Source organism: Schistocerca nitens, chromosome 6 (genome assembly GCF_023898315.1).
Source record: "Schistocerca nitens isolate TAMUIC-IGC-003100 chromosome 6, iqSchNite1.1, whole genome shotgun sequence".
In the NCBI taxonomy this organism is placed as follows: Eukaryota; Metazoa; Arthropoda; class Insecta; order Orthoptera; family Acrididae; genus Schistocerca; species Schistocerca nitens.
The window spans coordinates 510,045-528,575 of record NC_064619.1 but is presented as its reverse complement, the minus strand read 5'-3'; the positions used below and the strand labels follow the sequence as shown (position 1 = coordinate 528,575).

The 18,531-nt window shown below is 46.1% G+C and overlaps 1 protein-coding gene across 1 annotated transcript in view; it reads right to left on the bottom strand.

The window, feature by feature from the left end:
* Positions 1-18,230, bottom strand: part of LOC126262642 (uncharacterized) — a 358,396-nt gene extending 340,166 nt beyond the window's left edge. Inside the window, exon 1 of the mRNA XM_049959403.1 lies at positions 18,092-18,230. Within this exon, the coding sequence (XP_049815360.1) occupies positions 18,092-18,230 (139 nt within the window). The remainder of the gene's footprint in view (positions 1-18,091) is intronic.
* Between the last annotated feature and the right edge of the window lie 301 nt (positions 18,231-18,531).

Here is an 18,531-nt window from a genome sequence, read left to right as displayed (position 1 = left end):
TAGTAAAATATGTGAAAAGCTATCTTCATTTCTGTGAAACAATAGTTTCAGGGAGTTGTGTTTTAATTTTCCTCTTGAGTGCTTTTCTGTGCGCAACCTTTGTACGTGGACATACAATCTGAGGGAAATTATCCAATCCATCCAGTGTATGGTATCGCATGCACCTGTAACAACGTTAGTCACATGTAACGAAGTTAAATCTCAGGTGAAGTGAGTATGCTGTTTTCTTGCGACCATCCCTGTTTCTATAGGTGCATTTTTCTGTAAACAGACAAAATACTACCATCAGAAACTATTCGTTGGGTATGAGATGCAAAATAATTTCTGTGATTGATAGATGCTGTCACTCGCACATGTGTGTTTATAGCCTAGAGTATGGTATTTGATCACTAATTTACACAACCATCTTCATTCGTCTAAAAGATAAGCATTTTGTAGCAGCCTGTTAGTCGGTGTAATGATTTTAGTTTCACTCTTTTATCGTCGCAAGTGCCTTACGATGGTAAATAATTAGTGATGATGATGACGATGATGAGGTCCCATACTTCGAGGAGCGTAGGGGACGATGCTGGAGACCCGCACCGCCAACTAGGCAAGGTACTAGCGAAGGTGGCTTGCCATTGCCTTCCTCCGACCGTAATGTGGACGAATGAAGATGATGAAGACGACACAACAACACCCAGTCATCTCGAGGCAGGGAAAATCCCTGAACCCGCCGGGAATCGAACCCGGAACCCCGTGCGCGGGAAGCGAGAACGCTACCGCAAGACCACGAAATGAGGACAAGTAAATAGTAGCAACAGTTAATCGTTTGACACTGGCAACCATGAACTGCTCCAAGCCTTTGGAGAAAGGTGTATATGATTGAAGACGTCATATAACGCTGAGCAGCGTGTTGTAGGATAATGAAACACGATTTGTGCTCGCAAGCTGAGAACATTTCGGAAATGGAAACTATCGGCACTAGGGATCACCATAGATTATGTAAACAGCGATCTCCTGAAACTCGGCTCGCTCTGTTCACCCGCAAGATCGAGACTGTAGCGTGTAACGACGCTCAAGTTGACTCGAGAAGGACATCCGATGTCGCTCCTTATTCTCATGTGTCTTGTGAAAAATGAGATCTTGTAAATATCAGACCTCCTCTGTGATGAGACTGAAAAATTTCTGGCCATTAGAAATGACGTTCTTACAGAAGAGGATCGCAAGCTGTTGAAGAAGCGCCAGGCATATCCCAGGGGAGTGTTCATGTACAGCGGTTGGACGAAAATATGGAAACACAAAGCATTACGATGCTTATACGGTGTGGGAACGAAGCTGGAGTTCGAAACGGCTTCCAGTCGTCTCGGAACGAATAAAGACAGATTTGTGTGGCGTTCAAGAGAGACTCACATCACTAATGCTGCAGAACAGTGGAAAGTGGAGGCATCGGTGACGGAGGTGGGTAGCGATCACGCACCATTTTCTGCAAAGCAGAACACAAAGACTCAATAATACTGAGATCTGGTGACTGCGGCCACCAGGGGAGATGCGACGATTCATCCTGGTGCTCACAAGATCACTCCTGGACGATGCGAGTTCTTTGAAAAGGTGCCCTGTCACCTCGGGACTCAGCATCTCCATTTGAGAAAAACGTTGTACAGTGGGCTGAACCTGATTATCCTCACATAATAATTGGCAGTAATGCCACCTTGCAGAGTAACCGTGGGGTGCGTGGAATATGAAGATATCGCTCCCCAAATCACCACCGAACGCCCGCCGTGTTTCACTCTTTGGACGTACTTGGCCAGAGGTCCAAGTTTTAAGGCTTCGGCAACAAGTTTTTCTGTTACTGACATCTGCATCAGTGATTGAGTGGTTTCTGAATTCCATCTCTACCTGAAATCTCCTGCTTATGGAATTAGTTTATGTTGCTTCTGTGCTGACAGAGTTCGCGAGTGTGACATTGCGGTTCTGCAGACTTTCGCAACAGTCGTCATTTTATTTATCTATATTTTTTGTCACAATCCTCTTGAACGTCCGTTTGTCACGATCACTTCAAACACACTTTCGTCCGCCCAGTGACATATCGGATGGTGTTTTCCCGCGCACCATGTATGTGGAATGAATCTTGGATGCGGTGTCTCGTCAGACACCAAACATATCGGCTATGTTGTCTACGGATGCACCCACCATACCAGTGCCAGCAATTTTCTCAATTTCGAATTCACTTAACTTCCACATAATATGCCAACTACTACACGGAACACTGTTCTGATCAGCGCAGACACTTGCAACTCTTTGTTGACACTACGCAGCAAGTGAAGTTCGTGGTTAGATACAACAGAGCAACCTACATGACTGTTCAAGCACGCATTTCTCTCAGTGGTCCCATATTTTTGTCCAAAGCCTGTATACAATGATACAGGCTCGTAAGGTCAAGTAGTTATGACGTGGAGTGGAGGGCTGGCTGGTTCAGTTATGGACAAGCGCAATCAGCGTATCATCAGACAATTTCATTTTCAAGAGAAACCTCGAAAAAAGAATTTTATAAATTTGGATACGCAATAATTTAAAACTGATACCACAGAAACTAATAAATCAAACCTGAATTATCTCGAAACAGATGGACGTCAATAAGACCTGAAAAATTTTATGAGTAACATAGCTTGTGGTCGAGCCCAATTTAATTGCTAACAGAAATGACCACAAATGAACATATAAAAATGGGTCGAAATAACTGCAGCAGCATTGTGAGAATGGCGGCTTGTATGTGTAGCCCTAAACATCCACCAAAGCAAATCATAAGCGACGGGCCGAGTGCACTGTCCGGGTCAGGAACAACTCGTATGCACTCCACGCAGACCCACAGCACGGCCGCGTCGAAGAGAGCTGTGCGCCATCAAACTGTTGTTGTTCTGACAGAAAGTTCGCCCCTCCTGCCGCAGCGCTCCACTATCCTCGAGGGACAGACCGCGTCCTCTTCCCAGCTCGCAAGCGCCGTCTAAATGGAGCAACTCGCAGCGGGCCGCGACTGATAATTACGCTTCCAAACGATGACACACAGGGTGGGTCACTAACTGTTGCCACCAAGAAAAACACCGAATATGTGATAGTAGCTGAAACGTTTGTGGGACAAAAGTTGCATGGGAGAACGGGGATCATAATATGACGTTGGTTTTTTGTTGCTCGGTGGGTTACTTCAGAGATATGAAGGTCAGCTTTGTTTTTTTTTTAAATGGGAAGCTATAGTTTGGCACTTATTTTCTGATAGCGACTGTCGATATGAATCCAGTGATGTGTAACAGTAACGTCTTTGAAGGTCATCGAAGGTCACAAACGTGGCATGAACGTCCATTTACAGAAGGTGTTCGAAGTGATGACCATTGGTATAAATGCAATTCTGCAATCTTATCATCGTGGATTCAGTGGTATTCCGTATCACATCGGCACTTATCGAACCACATGCTCAGACAATTCTCTCTCCCATACCTTCAGGTGTAGTTGTAACGTCTTTATAAACAATGTCTTTTACGAATCCCCACAAAAAATGATCCAGAGGCGTCTGGTCTGGCGAACGAGCCGGCCACGACACATTTCCTCCGCGTCCAATCCAAGAATTTCGGAATTGTCCCTGCAACTCATTTCTAGCCATCAGCGAAAAATGTGCCGGTCACCAATCGTGTTGATACCACATTCTGTTCCTTGTTCCTAAAGCTATTTTTTTCCAATAACAGAATTAAGGTTTGCTGGCCGGGGTGCCCGAGCGGTTCTAGGCACTGCAGCCTGGAACCGCGCGACCGCTACGGTTGCAGGTTCGAATCCTGCCTCGGGCATGGATGTGTGTTCGGTTTACGTAGTTCTGAGTTCTAGGGGACTGATGACCTCAGAAGTTAAATCCCATAGTGTTCGGAGCCATTTTGAACAGAAGGTTTCTTGCAGGAATGTGGTGTCTATCCTACCATTAAGATTTCCTTCGATGAAATAGGGGCCTATAATTCTGTCCTCCAAAATCCGACACCATATATTTTTACCGACCACGGTTTTTGTTGTGCAGTTGCCGCAGCCAACATAGCTTTTCAGTTGCACAATAATGCATGTTATGCTAATTAACATTTCCATGGTTCGTGAATGTAGCCTCGTCAGTAAACAAAATCAAATTAATAAATGTGTCATCCCTCTTCTCGGTGGAGACTGATTTGGTAAGGATGATATTTATGGCGATGGAGAATACGAACAACACTACACTGGCTCATGCAAGATTCACTTGCGATTTGACGCACCTTCTGTAAATGGACATTCATGTCACCTTTTTGACCTTCGTTGACCTTCAAAGACCTTACTGTTACACATCATTGAATTTCTCTCGATAGCCGCTATCAGAAAATAAGTACCAAACTGTAGCATCCCATTAAAAAAAAGAAAAAGAAAAGCCGACTTTCATGCTCAGCTACTATCTTACTTTCGAAGTTATTCTAGGTGGCAATAGTTAGTGCCTCAGTCTGTATAAACAGGGGGGAGGAGGGGGGGAGTCGGATCAGGAAAGTCTAAAAAGTTTGAAAGGGTGTCTCGTGGTGAGCTGTCCTGAGAAATAACTGTTAAGCAAAAATTCGATACGTTGCAACGTTTCCGAGTTAATTAGAAATGAAGTAATCAATAAGACCATTGCTCGTGTGAATTCAAGAGGCCCGCCGGGGAATGATGTCACCAAACGTTTGCTTCGTTTTGTTTCCTAAGACCAAACAACCGTGCGATACAAAAATCGGACATGCGACGGCAGTGAGGGCCCAGACCGAAACAAAGCCTGGGCAGTCTAGAGCGCTGTCATCTACCCTGTGGGAATAACTGACACTGACTGTATCTACGACATTTCAGTGCCTTAGTTATTCCGCATTACGATGCAATGTTCCTTTGGACATGCGTGCAAGTCCAAAGGAACATTGCATCGTAATTCGAAATAACGCAGGCACTGTAGCATCGTATTTTTCCGACGACACAGGGCAAGCCCCTTTCAAGTAAAATGTCTCGCCTGTACAGGAACATACATACTGGATGCACGAGTACATTTGTAGGCCCACCCGGCTAGCCGCGCGATCTAACGCCCTGTTTCCCGAGCGGGAAGGCGTGCCAGCCCCCGGCACGAATACGCCCGGCGGATTAGTGTTGAGGTCCTGTGTCGACAACCTGTGGATGGTTTTCAAGGCGGTTTTCCATCCGCCTCGCCGTATGCGGTCTGGTTCCCCTTACTCCGCCACAGTTACGCTATGTCAGCGACTGCTGCGCCAACACTGTCTCCACTTATATGTGCACCATAATTACCCTACTACGCAAACATTTGGGGCTATACTCGTCTAGTATGACACGTTCCCGGGGAGGAGGTCCATTGGGGGCTGAACCCCACAATAACCTTGGGTTCAGTGTGGGGCGGCTGTAGGGTGTGTGGACTGCTGTGGTCTGTTGTGGGGTTGTGAACCACTGAGGGCTACGACGGGACGAATCCCCTCCGTCGTTTCTAGGTCCCCGGTTTAATACACACACACACAGACATACATGCACACACACACACACACAGACACACACACACACACAGGTTGTAGATAAATGGTTGACGACATATGGAAGTTTCTGATTGTGAGTCGTGCTTGGATAGCGGGAAATGCGGGTTCGAGTCACGGTCCGGCCCAAATTTTCATTGTCGTCATTTCACTATACAGCTGATGGTTGTCCACATTCGCAACTGCAGATACATTTCACGTATCTAATTGTATCCGGCAGGCCGCTTGAATTTGCCCGCGCAACGGCCTGATTGGTTAACGTTAACGTTAAGCAACTCAGAAACGGCGCAATATAACGATTTTTTTTCTTAACATTATTTCTCAGCACAATCCACCCAGCAACACCCTTATAAGATTTCCAGAGTGTTTTCACCACCCTGAATACGGAATGTCCCACCTAACTCTGCCACCTCATATATTTCCGAAATGAAGCAAAATGTGAAAAATGCAACTGACCAGGGACTCACACAATGGGCCAGAATACCCAACCCCTACAAGAAAACAAACATCACTTTCAACACAAAGTTACGGCTTTTTAAACGCCACATGTTTGTTTTTTCTACGGGAATGAAATCTGAAAGTAGAATTAGAGCGGCAGAATTGTTTTCACTGTTCTAAACCTCATACCTTCTGAAATACGTTGATTGTAAAGGATGGCAACAGCATCCGAGAAAAGGTTGCCTAAAGCTGGCGCCAGGCCAGGGAAGGCAATCCACATTACGGAATTTCAGCATTGCGGCAGGAACTATAGCACTGTGTCCATTACATTTTAGAGTCTAAGTATTTAAGAAAGTATAAGGTTTAGAGAGGTAAAACCAAGTTTGCCATCACTAATTGTACCTCTAGTTTTCATTTCCGTTTAAAAAAATACACGTCCCATCTAGAAAAACTTAAGTTTGTGTTGAAGGTGATGTTTGTGTACTTGTAGTGGTTGTGCATTCTTGCCCATTGCGCGAGCTCATAGCATAGGTGCTGGATCCCTGGCCCACTGCATTTCTCACATTACGTCTCATTTCGTAAATACATGTGCTGGCAACTTTAGGTGGGACGCCACATATATATATGTGTGTGTGCGCTCGTTATCAAACTTCAGTGAGACAGCTCTTGGGATCTGGGAAGTGAGTGCTGCCCGTACCGTGAGGGGTGGATGGCGGCGCACTGGTGGGACGAGGGGCGTTGTGTTTCTTCAGCATCTCCCGGCGTAATTCAAGACGGAACAGTTCACGAGTGCCCATCGGACACAACATTTCCTCAGACGACCACGTTGGCATCATCAGGTGGGCTGAAGAATTGATCGCCTGAGAGCAGGCGCAGGACTTATATCTCCGCCCCCACCCCACCCCCTCCGACCAGGCGTTCTGTACACGCTCCGCACCCAGGTGCTGGCGTGCGTCCTGCATCTCCTCGTCCCCTCCTCGCGCCACAAGTCGCTCCGTCCAAGGTTCGTGCCCAGGGATGCGACCTGGCGCCGTGTCTGCTGTTGCTCTGCTTGCACCCTTGAGTCAGTTCATCGAGGGGTATCTCCTTCCTCTTCTTAATGAGATTCAATGAGGGCTCTCAGGCCTGACTAAGGCTATAGCTCCTATGACCCGAAACTTGATGTATTCTTTAATTATACGTTTCCAGAAGTAGGTGTCTATTGTGACCTTGGTATCGTGTAATTCCAATAGGAAATGTTGCGTAATTTTCGACTTGTTAGGTTGCTGCAGTCTGGTGTGCCGTTGGTGTCTTCGAAAACGATCTTCGACAGTACGCATCGTTTGATCTATGTAAGCCACATTAGCAGGGGATCTGACAGATCCCGGATTTCTGTAGTCCGAGGTCTTGTTCCCCTTTCTGGATGTCCCAGTGAAAAGAAGAACGGACGGCACGTTGGGCTGCAGCGTGTACCATAAGAAGGCACACACAGAGCTGAACTCGCATGCCGACAGCTTCCACTACCCGGCGTATAGGAAAGTCGTGCTCGCGTTATTGCTACATAAGTTTCGCACTCTCTCCAATAATGAGAACCTCAACTTAGAACTTGAACGTCTGAGGACAATGTTCCGAAAAACGGCTACACAGTGGAAAATTCCGAGAGCTCTACGTCTTACACCGACTCTAAAAAGCGGCGGAAAGAAAAAGAGGAAACTCAAGACGAAGCGGTCATTGCAGTTATTCAATTTTGTAGCGGATTATATGGGACGATATGACGAATTCTTCGGAAACATCAAATGAAGACCGTCTTCCGCCCACCAGATAAAACACAGACACTGCTTGATAGTGCGAAGGATGATCTCGGGCAACGGAAGTCTGGAATCAGTCAGATCACCTGCCAATACAGCATGGCTTCCAGAAACCTAAGACTGAGTACTGACGAAGAGAACACCAACACCTCACCACACTGTAGCAGCCTAACAAGTCGGCAGTTGCGGGATTACACGGCATGGATTACGTCCATACTAAGCTTGGCGATACATACGTGTAACTTGTGGGACTGCGTCGTTAAGGAATCTGTCGACATTTGAGTAAGGGAACCGTTGACAGTCGTGACAGTGGCCACAGTTTAGTACAGCATGTGAACCCGCATCGAGTCTGATTAAGAGGAGGAAGGAAGCAGCCCACAGCGCACTGACGCCGGGGCGGGCAGAGCAACGGCGGAGAGGCCGCACGGTGCGTCCCTAGGCGAGAACCCCGGACGGAGGGACTCGGCGTCGGGAAGAGAGGGGGAGAAGTTGCTGGAGGCACGCCAGTGCCCGGGCGCGCACCGCTTACAGAGCGACAGATCAGGGGGAGAAGAGGAGGAGACTCGAGTCCTGCACCACCTAGCAGGCGATCAGTTCGTCACCACACCTGTGCAACGCGGTCGCTCGCCGAAATATTGTGACCGTTGGACAGTGACACCCGGTCGTTCACCCATCAACTATTTAGTCAGGAGGGATGTGTTTCTAGGCGGAGCAACAAGAGCTTGGTGAGGGACGCCTCTCCTGCTCTGGGCCGAGTAAGAAGCGACGCATCGGACTGTAGGGGCCTTCTTTGGGTCACGTCACGGATTAGGTCGGAAGACCCATGGAACTGTAGGGATACGATGCTGATGTACATCGGGAAGGTACAACGCCAGAATATGGTAGTTAAATGTAGAATGATATGTTCGGTGCAGACACCGACAGTCAATCCTTAGCATGAACCAGTGAAATATCCTGCACAGAAATAGCAGGAAGATACATTAATGCTTCATTTAGACGACTGTTAACACTAACAATAATAAAGGAGTGAAATGTAATAAGCATATGATAAGTGTTGAGGGAAGGGCTGAATCTGGATTGAGATTCATTAGAAGAATCACAAGGAAATGTACGAGGGCTATTCGGAAAGTGAGGAACGATACCTCGCGAAATGGAAACAACAGTGAAAATCAAAAATGTTTTATTTGCAACAGTTAGCTACAACTTCCAGCTACTTATCTCCATAGTCGCCGATCCGACTTAGATGTCTGTCGTAGTGTTTACCAACTTTCCAATACCCTCGTTATAGAAGGCAGCTTCCAGTGCTTTCCGCCAATTCTCTACGCTCGCCTACAGCTCGTTGTCTGTGCCAAAATGTTGGCTTCATAGCCAGCGGTTCACGTGAGCAGAGACGAAACTCAGAGGGAGAAAATTACGGGCTGTATTGTGGGTAATCAAACATTTCCAATTGAAAACGATGCAGGAGCATCTTCATTGCCCCTGTAGAATGCGGCTGAGAATTGTTTTGAAGAATAAAACGAACGACAGTTATGTAATGTTGGCTGCATAGCTTCAGGCGAAATTTATCACCAGGCCCTCGTACTTGGCAGGAGGCACTATTGTTCTAGGTATCTTCATGTGCTCCCTGTGTGCTCAGAACTAAAAAGAACGACGTAACGCGATCGACGGGCATAGTAAAGACATTGCCCAATATACCTTAGCATAATTTCATCGGATTTTCACTGTGGTTTCCATCTCGCGACCGATCGATCCTTACTTTCCCAATAACCCTCGTGTTTCAACAACAACAGATGAAACTTACTCGCAGACTAAAAGTGTTTGCTAGACTGGTACTGGAAACTGGGATCTTTGCTTTTTCCGGACAAGTGCTCAACCAGCTGGCCTATCCAAGCGCCAGTCACTGCCCGTCGTCACAGTTTTATTGCAGCCAGCCGCTCTTCTCCTACCCTGCAAACTTCACAGAAGTTCTCCCGCATACCTCGCGGGACCTATCACTCCTGGAAGAAAGGACATTGTGAAGGCGTGTAAACAGTCTCCTGGGTTGCAGTTGTCCCACACCTTTGCAATATCCGTTCTTCCTGGAATGCTAGTCCCACGAGATACGCAGCAGAAGTTCTGTGAAGTTTGCAACGTAGGAGATATGCTACTGGCTGCAATAAAACTGTGAGGACGGGAGGTGAGTGGGCTCGTATAGCTCAGTTGGTAGACCACTTGCCCGCGAGAGGCAATGTTCCTGGGTTCGAGTCTCGGTCCGGCACATAGTTTTACTCTGCCAGGAGATTTTAAATGAGCGCACACTCCGCCGCAGACTGGAAACAGAAGATGAAGTTTGCCAAATCCTCGATCAGTTGTCGAGTATTTCTTCTCAGTCTGGGTCTGTGGCAGGATTGCCAGGGGAGTTAAAGACACCCCAAATAAAAGCAGTTAGTTTCGTCCGAGGTTCGTCTGGTAAGCATGAGAGTGTCTCAGACGTCCTTGTCGAACAATACGAAAATACGAATATGCACTAATATTTCGCGAAGCTCCTACGACGGTAAAACCAGACGAATAGAGCTTATACAGACTATTATCACCGGCAGTTCTTTGGTGAAACATCTGTGAATGGAACGAGACAGGGAGGAAACGACAGTCCTTCACGAAGCATCCTTCGCCAGATACCGTGACTTACAAAGTATAGATGTAGGTGCTGGTTTTCTCCAAACTTTACTACATTGATGTTTCATTAAGCTTTCTTTCTGTCCAACTAGTTTTCATCATCTCCACTATGTTTTGTCATTTCATAAGAGAGCTGTGTGCTTGAATATTCCCTAACAGTTTACCTTCCTCAATACATGTGGCAAAAAGAAATGCTTTGATAGTGAAATGCAGTTTCTCGTCTTTGAATGTTCTTTCACTCAGAAGTATCGTTTTAAGCTCTCAACCGCATTTGTAGTTGCTTGAAATAATGTAACACGTGTAACAAAGCATATTCACATGTTTTTCTTCTTACTTTTAGTTTTAACATTTGCCACTGTCTTTATTTCACCTTCCGCAAACCAAATTATGTTTTGCTGACTTTCGTTTACTTGTGACTTGTATTCAGTGTAGGCCTAAGCGATAAGGAGTACTGATCTTATTATAATTGATAGAGTAATGATGTATGAAGGTTGCGTGCGTGACACAGCATTATAAAGATATTAAATACATGTAATATGTTTTATTACAATCTGTTGTCGCATTTGTCTTTACAACAGTAACCGTTTCGTTCAGATTCTGAACATCCACCGATCAATAGTAGTTCAGAGCAACCCGTCAGTTCTGCGCGCTGCGAGCAGCCTTCGTAAGTCCTTAACTTAGGACACCGCGCACGGCACATGAAGCTAACGGTTTGGCCTGAGGGTGTTCAGCTTATGAGCGAAACCAATTATAGATGTAAAGACAAATACGACAAACAGTGTAATAAAAAATATTACAATAATAATCCAGTTTTTGCGGATTTATCTCCACTTGAAATCATGTCAAGCTTTCATGAATACATGTAAGTATGCGTTAACAGCACGAAATTATAAGTTTACTGTTGACAGGTTTGCATTCGTTGCTAGCATGCGCGGTAAACAAATACTGAAGAAACGTGTCTTCTTGTCTCAACTGGTAGTATTGTGTTGTGCAACGTCTCGTCTTCGTTATATAAACTACGCAGATATAGGCTTTGTACGAAGTTTGCATATAGATAGTTCGTGCAAGATGTGAATTATCGTCCACAAAAAGGTTAAAACTTATATAACAAGCTTCTTAATTATCTCAGTATCATAACTAACATATATTCATAATAATAAAAAGCTATGATTAGTAGAAGAAAAGGATGAAGAGTACCCCGTGAGATATTCAAATAGGTTTGCGTGTTCCTGACGTGTGACTGATGTTAAAGTTAACCTCTAATAGGACTTGAAAACCTTCGTGGAGGAAGAACTGCTGACGTCACAGCGTGGAATTCCACATTCCACCACACTGCGAAGCGTGGTAGGAAGAATGTGCCAGGCCACATCTTTCAACGTCGTCAAGGAGATGCAGGATCAGTTTCGCGTGAAAAGTAGAATTTAGGTGTCGCCATGTTATATCAGCTCATACGAAATCCGTATTGGCCACGTGGTTAGGGGCGTCATGTCACGGAGTGCGCGGCCCCTCCCGCCGGAGGTTCGAGTCCTCCCTCGGGCGTGGGTGCGTAATTTAGTGTAAGTCAGTTTAAGTAGTGTGTAAGTCGAGGGACCGATGACCTCAGCAGTTTGGTCCCTTATGAATGACACACATTTGAATTTTTGAACTTCGATTTTGGTGAGTTTTATATCATAGCACGCGCGGTGTGATATTAGATGTTTCAAAACCACATTACATCGAGGGTCTCTCGAAAAGTGTCATTTTTGGTACGATTTACTATAATATAATGAGAGGAATGTACATATCTGTAGTTAACAACTTGTATTTGATGCTTTTCGTACTACATGCTACGAGTGGTGGAAGTATACCTTTTCAATGCTATGGCCCAGTGGTGATCCATCAAATCACGTCGTTTTTGTTACAATTTCTTAGAGTCAAGTATCAAATATTGACGTCATTAGTTACAGCCTATAGACATTATTAGAAGGTATAACAAGTAAGATAAGTGCTGTTATGTTGAAACCGCAGCGTAATTGGTAGCTTTGTGATCTATCAAGTGAAAAGCAGCAATATCGCTTCTACGTACACCCATTTTTCTTCTTCTCTATTTTGTTTATAAAAGATTCTGAGGATTTTTTATTAATTTACTAGAAGTGTAATCTGCAGTACTCGATGCAATTTATTACAAACAATGTATTTGCTGCAGTTCTTATTGCGTAGGTCAACGACTGCATTACTTACCCAATGGCCAGAAAGTTTTTTTGCTATTATGAAGTTATATATCTGTTATATATCTGTTTCTTGGCTTTACGAACTGCCTGAAGTTTGTATCGATCTGGTAAGTATATTTTTCAGTGATGCAGAGTAGCTTCGGAAAAATCTCCTCTATCTTTCTCATGAAATTCCGAAAATAATCTCGATTTTGAAACTTATATTACTTCGGAGTGATGGTAGTCAATACAACATCGAGAATATGGATATTATGCATGCACAAATTGACATTAGACACATATTGAAATCCATATACTTAATTTAAAACCGAAAATTTGTTGGAGATTCAGGTGAGTAAACGAATAACATCTACTGATATATATCTCAGATCGTTGTGCAGCATACGAAGTGTTCCTCTAGCAGAAATCTACTGTTCAAGGCATCGACAAACCCAGAATACACTTCGTTATTTTCTTCGCTCTTCTTTGAGAATCGCTAACGGAGTTAAAGTAACGGAGTTGACACAATAATTTTACGCGCGTCCACTTTCGTAAATAATGTGTGTGATAAATGCGCCAGATGCTACCGACAACTGCCGGTGGAGGCGGTGCAATCGCGAATCAGGATGAGGAGAAAGGTCCGTGAGATGTAGCGGCTCGTTTCAGAGCGTGCGGGAACCACGAAGGAAACCACGCGTAGTGTGATTCGCTGGGAGAAACATGTCCCGTAGGAGGACGGGTTAGTTGTACATCACTCATATCCTACTATTGACGGTAAATTTTTGTTCATATTTTAATAGGTCTCGAAGAGCAAAGAAAGCAGTACTGGTAACAAAAGGTATTAAAGTTAGGCACTTTTCTCTTCACTTTTTATGGGGTATGTTTGTGCTGGCGAGCTTCAAGCCGTCTGGAAGTACAAACCCCCAGGCGAGCGGTTTGAGAAAGTCCCGACAAACATTGACAGCGCTAAAAACGCTCCCTATTGGAGGTGCTATGCAGGAGGCTGTGTGTGCCACCATCGTCCGTTGTTTCAAACTGCGTTGGCTCGGCGTGGCTGCAGGGCGGCACCTCAGCAATTTGACACGCGTGGTGCTGTCTGTGCTTGCCACCGGCTGACAGAGCGGCGAAGGCGTAGCGAGATTTCGACCGCACCAGACGTCTGACTTCCCCCGGTACAGTAATCGCGGTATTCCCCGTGCCTCGACAGCAAACACGGAGCACTGAACGAAAGGTAGATACCGCCGGTATTTCATAAACCGATCAAGAAGCGACGTTTTCGACAAGCAGTAATATGCAAAGTGAGAACTCTGCTGCAACGCTTACATTCGTAGAGATACTCCAGTAACCACGTTTGTTAAAGAAATTGCGTATTTAATGGCATTCGATACCTCTTGATAAGAAGGGCACTGTGACATATCATAAGATCGCATTGAAAGCCATCCAGAAAGTAGCTAAAAATATGTTAACTGTGAAACATCGAATAATTGGACCGAAACTGCCCCCTATGCAGTCGCTTCGCATTTCGATTTCTTTCCAGATATCTGTGCGAAAATTTTCCGTGTTAGCATTGATAAATATAGTATTACTCTACTCATCTGATCACGAGATGTCGAATAGTGTTAAAGAAATCACATCATGCCACTAAAAAAGCTATAGCTGATTCAGTATCTCACCATATACAACAGATACAAGCAATAAAAACACAGCCGTAAAGTGTCTTTCTGCAAACATTATTTTGATACCATTAATTGCTTATGAAATCCATGAAGCGTTGATGTTGTGAAATCCCTCCACTCAAGGTGTTTTTAGATTTCCCCTGTAAACTCACAGGTCGTGTTGAGAGCGTTCGGTAAAGAATCGTATAAATATAAAATCGTGACTGAAGATGTAAACTTTTCACTTCAAAAGAACAAACAATTCATAAGATGAATTTCATTTTCTTGCGAAACAGCGATAATTGCTTTCTGTTAACCTGACAAGTATTCATATCTTACCACCGAACAAATGAAATAACAATGCCCAATGATAATTGATGTTGTAGGAGCAAACACCGACGTATACGAAGATATAGTAGAGTTGTCGTCATAGATTTTATGTGTGAACAGAAATTTGGGATACTTTGGACGTGAAATTTATTATGTGTGCGGTATTTCTAAGGGAATCTGCAATTTCAGTGTTGAAGTACGACACGGCGAAAAAATTATATAGTCCTTTGGAGGAACTAATGGGGGTTGTACTATGTGAAGCAAAGACGGTATTTGGAAACCACTTTCTTTCAGTCCATATGTCGCAGGTAGATAAACTTTGCGCCCACAAATCGAATTTCAAAGTCGACAGCCAAATAACTAATAGCGAACATGACCTTCTGTTGCTACTATTTCTGCGTTCAACCTTAGATGTAGACTTTGCAGCAGCTTGCGACACAATAAAAGGTGTAATTTGTTTCCAGTCTTCTTGAATCGTAATGGGCAGTTGTTCGTAGATTCCGAGGTGAGTAGAAAAACATCTGTACCAAGAGCGTCAGGTCGAGGCTTAGAGCGGTACAATCCAGCAAATCAACCAATGCTGTGTCCAGTCACAAGGCAGTCTTTCTTTAGACGTTAATAGACGCATAATGGTACTCATAAACAATATTCCATTGGCTCAGGTCTTCCCGCACTACTCTGTATCCATTTAGTCAACAGCCGAAGCGATTAGTCTGTGCCAAAATCAGAGAAACATTCCCCTCTCCCCCTTTCCCCCGCGAAACCACAGCCAACGAGTTTCACTGCTTGCAGCCACACACTGCCAAGCACCACGGCCAGACTCACGCGCAGCCCACACACACTCATCGTATCGCGACCCGCTCACTCCGCTACTCAACGTATGGGGGACGGCGCTGCCTGCTCTTCGATGTCGCGCGGTGGTTCGTGGGTCCAGTGGCTCCCGTGTAGCGGCATGTCCACGAAAACAGAGTTCTTCGGCTTCATTAGCCTGTTCTTCTATTTGAGCTTAAGACGAAGATCATCTGCTCTAGTTTAGAAGGATGTATGATGTTTGGCTTTTACAGTAGGCTTCAGAGTTTATCTGCTGGTATCGGATACCTTTTTAGGACTGCCGAAACGGAAAGTCGGCTTAGTGCTCAGCTGACGTTCTAAGTTCTCATCACAAACCCTAAACGTGAACATAAGCACACGCTACTATACTACAGTCTCTGACTAAATGCCCGGAAAGAAGACACCAGGCTGTAACTCGTCCGGTACTTTTTATTGGCCTGCTACGACCGCGATGTGACACCTGGTGTCTGCACTCTCGTAGCTACAAGCGAACAGCCTGTGGTGAGACACAGCGCACATGTTGGAGAGCCCCGGACGTGTGTGGCCTCGTTGTATAGTAAGCGTAGCTTGGCGAGTAATGACCTACACTAACAGACAACAGTGCTTAAACACGAGATTTATTCGATACTTTCTGCTCTAACTTCTCTTTTTTAATTGCGGCTTCATCCGTCTGGCAGTAAAAATGTCGCTTGAGCTACAGGTCACCGTCCATTACACATTTCATTCTCTCTGCCTAATCCGATCAAAAATAATGATCAGTTACATGATACAATGTTCACTGAAACTTCTTGCAATAAATACGACGGAAAATTGTTAGATTAGGAGTCAAAACTGCGCACCCGCATCGTTAACCACGTAAACATCGTATAGAAGGACGAAAGTACACGTTCGTGAAATGTTGGAGCGTCCACAGGAGTGACAGAGCATAAAACATATATCTGCTAACAAAAATATTGTGCCTCTGACTTTGGTAAACGGTCGTAACGTACTCCGTCCTTTCAGAATTACGAGTGGTTTTAAGTCCGACTTCTTCCTCGAACAAGTTTACGTTTACTACTCAGCGATGCTAGTAACTGACGCTGAGTGGCTATGCGAGTGCAAAAGCCCTCGGAAATGATCGTTCGAGCGACTCTCAGCATAATACGAGCGGTTCAGAACAATAGTTCCTTTCCCTTGATTTACCGCATTAAGCCCTGGAATGACTTCAGAACTCTGCAGTGACACTGACAGCATCACAATTAGCGGCCGTAGGAAACAAAATCACATTCAGCCTGTGATTCCACCCACGCAGCGACAGTAGTGAACCTCTAACCCTGTCAGGCTGCACGCGGTGATCTATTAAACCGCACTGGTACGTACAGTCCATTCGATAGCCCTGTAAAGCCGATGATCGTGTTTTAGTATGAAGAACGTAGATATTATGAAATTCTCTATAGTACAATTTCTACAAGATAGAAGAGGTAGCATTTTTATTTCAAAGAAACACATGTGAATATCTGTTTTTCCTGCTGATGCATTTAGAGAATCCATCAAAATACTAAAACTGAATGGCGTTTCCGATCTACTAAGCGAATGCAATGACCACGGAAAAGTATTGTATGAAGACCTTAAGAGAAAGTGTGCTTGTGCGATGTTTATGAGGGAAGATGACCACGCTTCGACTCACGATTTCCTCCATGGGAGCACTGGGATGGGACGCACTCAGCTTCGTCAGGACATTTGAGGATGTACTGAAGGGGAAATAGACGCTCCTGTTTTCAGAGTCGACATTAACGATACGAGAATGGTGTACTAGCATTTAAGTTAGGTCTCCAACTACAGTCTGCAAGCGACTTCATTGTGAAATGCATAGCAGACGGTAGTTTCCATTGTAGGGCTTCTTCTCGTTCCATTCACGTATGAAGCGTGGGAAGCATTACCGCTTAAACATCTGTGAGCGCACGGCAATTAGTCTAATCTTGCCTTCACTATCCCTACAGGAGCGATAAGTTGAGGGTTGTAGTGTATTCCTAGATAGCTCGCTTAAAAGTGGTTACTGAAACTTTGTAAGTAAGTTTTTACGGTATAATTCGAGTTCACCATCAATGGTCTGTCATTTCACATTTCTCAGCGCCTCTTGACGCTTTATCACGGTCCAGGAAAACCTTCGACAATTCGGGCTGCTGCATAAGTTCAGTACCCCTGTTAGTCGTATTTGGTAGGGGTCTGCTACACTTGAGCAGAATGACACCGCAAGTATTCACGAGGGAGCAGCAGTCGGTCGCATCGAGCATTTTTAGAGTAGTCCTATGTTGCCAGCTTTCAACTGAATCACACAGGGCGAATAATGATCTTGCCCTTAAACTGACGTTTTTATGCCTGCAACGGGAATCAATTCTACGAACAAGTCTCCATCGCCTTTTGCAGTAGTGAATGCGCTCAATGGGGAGAGCCGGGGGAGTACTTAGTGGTTAACTAGAGGGGCCGAAAGACGCGCAGACAACTCGACACGAGAGAACGCCGACGAGCGAGCGGGAAGCGTCACGGCGTGCAGCGTTACGTTACGGTGCGGCGCGAGCCTCGCGCCAGATATCGGGCAGCCGAGGCGAGGCGAGGCGAGGCGCGTTCGATTCGGACGGCGCGGCGCGGCGCGGCCGGGCTGCAGAGCGGAAGATGGCGGCGGCCGTACTCACAGTACTTGTTCTTCTCGGCGGCGGCGGCGGAGAAGAGGGCGGCCGCCGCGAGCAGCGCGGCCAGCAGCCGGGGGCGCAGGCGGGGGCGGCGGCAGCCCGGGCCGGGCCCGGGTCCGCGCGCCGGCCGCGGCGCGGGCATGCCGCTAGGTGGACGAGGGGGCCATGCCGGCAGCTGCTGCGGCGCCGCTCCGGCCGCTATCGATCAGCGCGCTCGACTGCCGCCTCCGGCCGCCCGCCGCCACCGCCGCCGCCGCCGCCGCCGGACGCCCCGCGCCTGCGCACGCGCGCGACGCCAGCGCCGCCCCCGGCCGCCGGCGCCGGCCGTCGGTAGTACGCACGGCGGGCGCCGAAAAAAACAAGCACGTCTAGCCCCGGCGAACAGTGTTGCCACAGCAGGCGCGCCGTGCGGCCGCGGTCACTCTGCCGGCCGAACGAGGACC